Source organism: Oratosquilla oratoria, chromosome 12 (assembly GCF_046742065.1).
Source record: "Oratosquilla oratoria isolate Oo_2021 chromosome 12, ASM4674206v1, whole genome shotgun sequence".
In the NCBI taxonomy this organism is placed as follows: domain Eukaryota; kingdom Metazoa; phylum Arthropoda; class Malacostraca; order Stomatopoda; family Squillidae; genus Oratosquilla; species Oratosquilla oratoria.
This window is the reverse complement of record NC_134788.1, coordinates 57251306-57260555: the sequence shown is the minus strand read 5'-3', so window position 1 is coordinate 57260555 and position 9250 is coordinate 57251306. Positions and strand designations below refer to the sequence as shown.

General features: G+C 37.3%; 1 protein-coding gene across 2 annotated transcripts; it reads left to right on the top strand.

Moving 5' to 3' along the window:
* Positions 1–420: 420 nt before the first annotated feature.
* LOC143031829 (uncharacterized) lies at positions 421–8309 on the top strand. 2 transcript variants are annotated; one of them, XM_076196159.1, is made up of 3 exons: positions 421–551; positions 4888–4953; positions 5359–8309. In XM_076196159.1, the coding sequence occupies exon 3, from the start codon at positions 6290–6292 to the stop codon at positions 8021–8023; it is 1734 nt and encodes a 577-aa protein (XP_076052274.1). In that variant the 5' UTR covers positions 421–551; positions 4888–4953; positions 5359–6289; the 3' UTR covers positions 8024–8309. The 2 variants fall into 2 exon arrangements, with proteins under 2 accessions (XP_076052274.1, XP_076052275.1); XM_076196160.1 differs by lacking the exon at positions 421–551 and adding an exon at positions 573–833.
* The last annotated feature ends 941 nt before the right edge of the window (positions 8310–9250 follow it).

Here is a 9250-nt window from a genome sequence, read left to right as displayed (position 1 = left end):
CTTGTTCCAACTGTCTGTGTGTGTGTGTGTGTGTGTGTGTGTGTGTGTGTGTGTGTGTGTGTGTGTGTGTGATTCTTTGGATCACGTGTTGGACTCGTGATCGACAGCTATTTCCCTCCCAAAATAGAGCTCAGAACTCGTACTTGACCGATCTATGGGTTATGCTGTGACCTAACACGCACACACCCAACTCCCCGCCCATGAGAGTTGGAGTAACAACCCGCAGCGCAGTGATACTGAAATTATTTCAGCCTTGGGCAGGATTCGAACCCGGACCTTCGTAGTGGCATCCGGGAACTCTACCAATTGCGCCACGAGTTGTATTTGCAATATTGATTAGACCCATTTATATGTGAAATATGAGTTTTTATTACAATTGTCGGAAGCTATTTAGGACTGTTAACCACGTTCTCCACGCCAGACAGGCCAGGGTGTTAATACACAAACTACTTGACAATACAATACATCAAAGTTGGCGGCTGCTAGGAACTGCAAATATCTTGATTTTACCCATTCGCAATTTTCTCTAGACTGTAAACAAAACAATGGAAGTAAGTAAGAGGGAATGGGGAATGTTGTAGGGAGGATATTATACAAGGCACGGAGATATTCAGTACTATGTTAGATAGTAGGATCGTGTAGTATCAACAGGAAATCCCAATGGAAAATAATTCAACAGAAGAGAAAGTTGACCATTTTATCAAATTTCGATCGTGGCAATGTAACTTCCTAACCCATGACTGGGAATCAGGACGTAGATACATTATGTGTAGTTGTGAAGTAAATGGTGGGCAAATCATAGTTCAAGCAAGATTCTCTGTGATAATAGAATTGTGAGTATAAAACAGCGAATGGTAGTTTCCTCTGTAACCGTAGCTATGGGTACTATTTTCACCGTGCAACTACGTTGTTGTAGAAGGGAGTCATAAGTAATGTTTCGTTGAATTAAGGTTATGCTTATTTTGGTAGATCAGGATTTGTATTGCCAGATGTTGAGTGGCACTTAAAATCTTGCATTCTTATTTAATCGACGAAAGTAATGAACCAGCATGGCCGCCGTACTAGTGACGGCGGGAATACATTGCGCATTGTATATGTTTCTGGTGGCTTTTATGCCAGGAATCACCAGAGCATTGGCAATATAGTCGTTTCGGTTGAAATTAATCAGTAACATAATTATTTTGGTCCACCTAGACAGTTGAGGAGAAAAAAGAAACAATTGTTATACTTCCTGTAGAATTTTTTTTCTGTTTAAACATGTAACTTTTCCAATATGTTGCTGATTTTAAATGAATGTGACATTTTCTATGAAAAAATATCTGATTTCCTCAAATTCAAGAACTAAGAGGAGCATGTTGATAGAGGGGGTTAAAAGAGTGATTTTGTAAGATATGGAAGTCAGATAGATCAGCAAGAAACAAAATTATCCTAACCTAACCCAAACTTCAGTTATTTTTTTTCACTTTAACTGTTGTGCATATCAGTTTTTGCATTCTTTTGGTAGGATGTGACTGAGGAGTATATCAAAAGTTTTGCCTACATTACTCTTATTAATTTTATGTACATATAAACATATATATATATATATATATATATATATATATATGTATGTGTGTGTGTGTGTGTGTATATACCTAGTTGTATTATACGAGAAGGGAGCTATGCTCATGGTGACCCGTGTGTGTGTGTGTTTTGAAGAGTAGTCTGGCCATTCAGCAAGATAGTAGGTTGCATATTGGATTCATTGTTGTCTAGGGTGAGCATTGTTATTGAGGGTTTATGAGGGATGACATCTTGTTATGGTGGGGGATACAAGGTTGGATAGAGTAAGGAATGAGGAGGTGAGAACGAGAGTGGGGGTGGAAAAGGAGATGGGAGATAGGTTAGATGAAAGAGTATTGGGATGGTTTGGACACATGGAAAGAATGAGTGAGGAAAGGTCAGTAAATGAATGTGTGGAAGGCAGAGGTGGATGGAGTGATCATGAGGGGTGACTGAGGATGAGATGGATGGATGTGGTGAAAGGGGGCATTGAGCAAGAGGAGAAAGTCTGTTGAGAAAGGGAGAAGATAGGGGTCAATGAAGAATAGCTGTTATAGGATGATACTGTGATGCATGGAAGGGAGTGGTTATAACTTATGTGTGAATGATATTTTGACACAGGATTTCTCCTTGTTTTCAATGCTTTCTGGATAAGGGGACAGAGAGGGGGTAACTGATTAAATGAAGCAGCCTTGTTGTGGATGTGTTGTGTCTTGCTGCATTGCTTCTGACCCAACCCAGGGTGATGGGCAAGATGCAGTGATGACCTATCATCCAGGAGGAGCCAAGATGGGAAGGAGAGGGGGTGGTGAATGGAAGTGGAATTATGCCTTTTGACTTGGGCTACCTCCCTTATGAGGGGAAAGAAGCCTTTGCCATATGAATGTATTGTAAACAATTCATAAGCTCTCACTGCTTGGTTTGCAACAATTAGTAATACAAAGACATACCATAGTACAAAAGAAGCCTTGGTAATATTAACAGGCAGCACCAAAATATTTTTAGTTAACCATCTACACACGAGAATGATTAGTGTACAATTAGATTTGAAGAGGTTTTGAATCCACTGTAACACATACACAAAGAAACATTCCTGAGGTATACAAGACCCACACTATCCTGCCAATGCTCAGGCACCCAGCATAAGTTAGAGCTTACACAGGGTTGACTTATTGATATCCTACACATTTTGTGAATCTGCACAGATTATGAGTATCCATAAATGTGCAGCACCAATATTGAATTCATAAATGGGCACACAGATAATGAATCCATTAGACATGTACACATGAAGGTTCGTAAAATGTTAGGTCAGGTTCTTCCACACCTCAGTATCACCCATGTCACAATTTCTACCTTTCTCTGGCACTTTGGTAACCTGTGCATGTCTAATAGATTCATTATCTGTATGCCCAATTATGAATTCATCATTGGAGCTACACATGTTATGAATAATCATAATCTGAGCAGATTCACAAAATGGACATGAAATTGATGCCATATGCCTCAGATCCAGTCACCATGTACCGTATTTTTCGGACCCTAAGGCGCGGGCAAAATCCTTAAAATCGGCCAAAATCGGGTGGTGCGCCTTATGTGTGGCTGCAGTGCAAAAAAAAAAAAAAAAAAAAAAAAAAAAAAAAAAAAAGCCTCGGACAGTGACGAATTATTTGTAATTATTTTGACACGTATCGTAGCTAGCCTGCCGACGGCGACAGTGCATAGGCCTAGCAAAAGTTACAACCAAGTTATAACCAAGATGCATGTGTCTTGACAAGAAAATTGCGAAAACTTCGACAGTTTTCGAGTCCATGCCACCGCATTCATTCACGCTATCATGGCTATGATATGATAGCGTCCACAACACAGACAGCCATTTTGCATTGGTCTAGTCTCGCTCCACTCAGACTAGTCATTTAGGTATTTTTTTTAGTTTCGACCATGGGCGCAATATGGCAATATAAAATTAATTATTAATTTTGTAAATTAAATGTATCAACATAATATGCAATTTTGTGGGCGGAAATGAAAATAAAAAGTACCTTGCTACAAGCAAATATGCTAATGAACGAAGTCGGTAGGATAGGATTGGGATGCCAACGTCTCTCACCACGACGACGACGAGGACGAGCCGGATGGCATTTAATTTGCAGGTAATGTTTTATTAAACACAGGTTAGGTTAGACGAATTTATCACCCTTTCATTTCTTCGACGTCGGCATCTATCATAACAAACATGGCGTACCATTCGTCCGACATGACTTCGTTACTTACGAAATCAGTTTTTGCACCTTTTTTTTTTATTTCCACTCACAAAATTGCATATTACATTGATACATTATAATTTACAAAAAATTAATAATTAATTTTCTATTGCTATATTGCGCCCATGGTCGAAACTAGAAATTACCTTCATTTGTAATCTTGTGTTTTTAAGTGAATAGAGAATTCGGGGAATAAAACTGCTAATGTTGGTTTTATTCCCCACAATTCCCGTAACGTGTTTATGTTGTTTTTTAGGGGTATTGGCAGGGTACCGTCCATGGAGGTGGTCTGACTTCACTGACCAAAATAAAAATATATATAATTTATTTTTGTAATTTTGCTCAATCCCAACCGATTTTTCTTATTCAACAACGGAAATGTTCAGTTCTGAATGCACTCACATATGCATGATTATCCGATGACGAGACCAGGTGCGCCGTATGGTCAGATGCGCCTTATGTAAGGACGGGGAATAGCAAATTACGGGTGCGCCTTATGGTACGAAGCGCCTTATGGTCCGAAAAATACCGTATTCTGTACCCAATGCTAGAACAGTTCAGACAGCTGTACAAAGTTTTATCTTTGAGTGATTTATTGGCTCACCTGGTGGTCATGACCACTTTGAGGCTTTTTTTTTCAGGACATCAGTTTACAGATTGATTGGCAGTTTTATGTTAGATATTGATTATATGCCTCACTTCTCAACAATAGTCCCAACAAAATATCCAATCCAGTATCTTAGTATATACAAATAAGCTGAAACCTACCTCTAACTCCTCAAAAATCCTTACATACATAGAATTGTGTGTGAATATATAATTAAGTATTGCAGCAGAATCCCAACAATTCAACCGTTACCTACCCTTTCATGGTGTACATGAACTTTGAGTAATATTATGAAGATAGTTTTGTCTTATCAAAATTTAACTAACCAGTGTAGAGAGAGTATATATATAAGTTGTTTGTGTCCTTACTGCAGGTTTTGTATCTAGGGTATGATCTAAATATTTTGTTTATTTCTATTTTTTTCCCAAACAGATTAAATTGATCTAGTAAAATATATGTAACTTTTTTTTTCAGAGTACATGAAGTCAAAAGACTCTCAGGTTCATTCACAGCAAGGAATTATTCCTTGGTTGGAATAAGGTAATAGAAAATTTGACCATGAATATGTCTTGTAGGTTTCTTTCGTGACAACTTTAGAATAGGTTTTTTCTTGTTGTTTCTTTTCCCTCATTAGTTGAATTTTCATGTTCAGACTCACAGAGGACATTGTGACTGTGTAAGATTTATTTCCTCAATAATATTTTCTATGAAAGTGAGAAACTAGATGTATGTAATATACACTTTATATGCACTTTTCAGTATGGGTTCTTGATATATTGGGACAAACAGATAAGAACTCTTATAAATTTTCTCTTTACTATACTTTATATTTAATAGCCAATAGTTTGAGTCTGCATTTTGGTTCACAAAATTGAGAAGTCACAGTTATAACGTTTATCCTTTTTCTGGTTGGTTTTATTTAAATGGATGTGCAAATTCTTACAGATAGGAGACCTGTGTGTACTTAATGTGAAGCCTCATTCCATCCTGCTAGTAAATTGAAAGTGGTTGTGAGAGAAGATATACGAGTGAGAGACCTCACAGATGTAGGCTACTCTCTGTGAAACTTCATTTTCATGTCCATTAATAAGAAAAGCCATATGAAAACTCACACAGAGGAGAAAACTCATGAATTTACTCATTAGTTTCATGTTCCCACTCATGTCCTTTAAATAAGTATTTGAGAATTTGGAGGGGAAACCTTTTAAGTTAACTCTTTGTTATGCTTCATTCATCAATTATTCTGGAAAGGCATATGAGAACAAAGGAGAAGTATCATTGATGTACTCCATAATATATTAATTTCCCACTCGTATGAGAAAGTACTAAGGAGTAAAGCCTCGTAAATGTGCATGTTGTGGAACTTCATGTACCCAGTTTTGTTATCTTAATCTGTATGAGAAGTGAACTCTTCATGTAGAGCTTCATTTCTAGTGCTAATATTTTGGGAAGGCATATGAGATCTGCATAGGAGATGATAATCAAAAACTGATTATGTTTTTTTTTTTTTTCTTATCTCATGAGGTTGTGAAAAGATGAAATGTTACAAAAGAGAAACATCATAATTGTAATCTTTGTGAAGTATTTTCCAATTCTGATGATGTTAACAGCTACATTAGAACTAACAAAAAGGGGAATGCTCATAAATGTAATATTTGGTATGCATCATTTTAGCAATATGATGGTTTTTGTAGCCTTATGAAAACCAGAGAAGCCCCTCAAAGTTTCTAATACATTTACTTTCTTTGTTAGTAACTTGAATATCCCCATTCTTCATAAATGCTGTCATTGTGATGCCTCATTTTCTGTCTTGTCATCTGGAAAGCCATATAAGAATGCATAAAACTTCATATATTCTGTCAGACTATCTGAAAAGATGAAAACAAACACAGAGGAAAAATCTTACAGATTTTTTTCTTGTGAGACAATATCTGAATCTGGCACAATGGAAAGTTGTATCAGAACTCACACTGAGGAAAATCCTTTTAAGTGTTCTCTTTATGAATCTTCATTTTCCACGTCTGGTGGTGAGGAAAACCACACGAAAACTCACACAGGACGAAAACCTAAGAAACGTGCTATTTGTAAAGCTTCCTTTTCTCAGCCAGAAAAACTTGCGAGTCCTATGAAAACTCAGAAAGAGAAAACTTATGAATGTGGTGTTTGTAAAGTGTCATTTTCTCACCCGTCTAATATGAAAAGCCACGTCAGAACTCACACAGGGGACAAACCTCACAGTTGCACTCTCTGTACGGCTTCGTTCTCCCGCTCGGATAATCTGAAAAATCACATGAGAATTCACACGGGAGAACGACCGTACAAATGTCCTGTGTGCATCGCAGGATTTTCTCGATCCAGCGGTCTGAAAAGCCACATGAGGACCCACACGGGAGAAAAACCTCACGAATGTTCTTTGTGTCAAGCTTCATTTTCTGAATCGGAAAATTTGAAAAATCACATGAGGACTCACACACGAGAAAAGCCTCATCAGTGTACTCTTTGTTTAGCCGCATTTTCTCGCTCAGATACTCTGAGAAACCACATGAAAATTCACACGGGGGACAAGCCTCATAAATGTAGTCGTTGTAACACTTCGTTTTCTACATCTCGTAATCTGATAAGACATGCGAGAACCCACGCGGCAGAGAAACCGTACAGGTGTACATTTTGTGTAGCTTCGTTTTCCGAGTTTAGTCATTTGAAAATCCACACGAGAGCTCACACAGGGGAAAGGCCTCACAAATGTTCTCTTTGCGATGCTTCATTTTCCCGCTCTGGCCACCTGAAAAACCACATGAGCACCCACACACAAGAAAAGCCTTACCATTGTACCATTTGTGAAGCTTCATTTTCTCGGCCAGATTATGTGAAAAGGCACATGAAAGCTCACACGGGGGAGAAGGCTCATAAATGCAGTCTTTGTGGTGCCTCATTTTCTCAGGGTAGTGCTCTGACAAAACATTTGAGAACTCATACGGGAGAGCCTTATAAATGTAATCTTTGTAAAGCTTCATTTTCAGACTCGGGTAGTCTGAATATTCATACGAAAACTCACAAAGCAGAGAGACCTCGTGAATGTACGCTTTGTGATGCTTCATTTTCTCGGTCTGGATATCTTAAAAGCCACATTTGTAGTCACGCAAAAGAAAAGCTTCATGAATGTACTTATTGTGAAGCTTCATTTCCTGATTCTGATACCCTAAACAAGCATATACATGCTCACACACAAGAGAAGCTCTTTGAATGTGTCATTTGTGAAGCATCATTTCCTGTTTTTAGATTTCTGCAAAGGCATTTGGAAACTCACAAGGGAGAGAATCCTCCCAAACATATGCAGTGTGAGGTTTTATGCTCTTCTGATGATCTGAGTAATGAACCTTCCTTCTCGTATTCTGGGGATCTGGAAAATCATAACAGGACAAACGATAGCAGTAAACCTTCAAAAACCATTGGCAATGAATCAATAAGTATCAAAGAAGAAGAGATGGAGGAGATGGCTAATACAAATGGAGTTTTACATGATTTTGCAAGCACTTGGGTAAAGGATGGCATAGAGGTCAAAGAGGAATACCATGAGTTTTTAAAAGTGGAGCAAGACTTAGTCATATAATTGCTTTTGTGGCTGCAAATGGAGGGACACTTCTTAGTGTATGATGTTGCATGTTGCACATATACAGTATGTGATATTTTGTGTAGTGTTGAATCCCTTTGAAAAAAAAAAAACAGTCATTTTCTGAGGCATTGTTGGGAGGCTTTATTTCTTAATTGTATCATGTATTTCTGCACATACATGAAGTATTAATTGTAAGAGGAGCTCTTATTAATGTTACAGGTAAATATAGTTCTTATATTGTTTATATGATGAATTTGCCAATGTCAAAACTGATTTAAGAATTGCTTGATTTTTTTTTTTTTTTTTTTTTATAAAATGTAATAATTATTTTGGATTATTATTTTATTAAAAATTTTATATAGTGGATTTGTTCATGATTATCCCCTTCAATATCAATCAAATTCTTGTGGGCAGCACCAGCTGCCTGATGTACAATGATTCAACGATGCATCACAATACTTACATTATGAAATATAAAGTTACAGCGGTATTACTCATCTTCTTTCGCTCTGAATATTAACAACCACAAAAAATATGATCAAGCCAGTTCACAGAATATGGGAGTCATTTGGCCACATCTATAAAGTAAATAATCAAGATGCCAATGCCAGCATCTTCATATACCCACTCGTGCCTAGGCATCATAGTATGGAAAGGGTTATAATCCTTTTTCATTGGATAATGATAAAATTCATAAACAATGTTATGCAAATTTCAATAATTGTCAATAATTTTGTAAAAAAAAAAAAAAAATTGCATAACCTCTGTATAGGTTAGCAATATATATATACATATATATATACATACATGTGTGTGTGTATGTATATATATACAGTTGCTATGGCTCAGTTGGTAAGGTATTGGTTTGGCATCAAGCAAGGTCTCAGTTTGATTCCCAGAGCAACTGTTGGAAATTATTTATCTGTGTGTGTATACACATATATATACATATATGTATATAAAGAAGGGGTGATGAAAGATCAGTAAAATGTGGAAGGCAGAGGTGGAGGAAGTGAACATGAGGGGATGAACAAGGATGAGATGGATGGGGTGAAGTTGGGGGGGGGGGCATTGAGAAAGAGGGTAATATATCTTGAGTAAGGAAGGGAAAAAGCAGGAGATAGGGATGAGTGGAGAGTGATTGTGTATAGATGATAATATTATTATAATATTTTTTTTGCATCCGACCTAGATATGGATCAAAAGGTCTCCTGTCGGCATGCT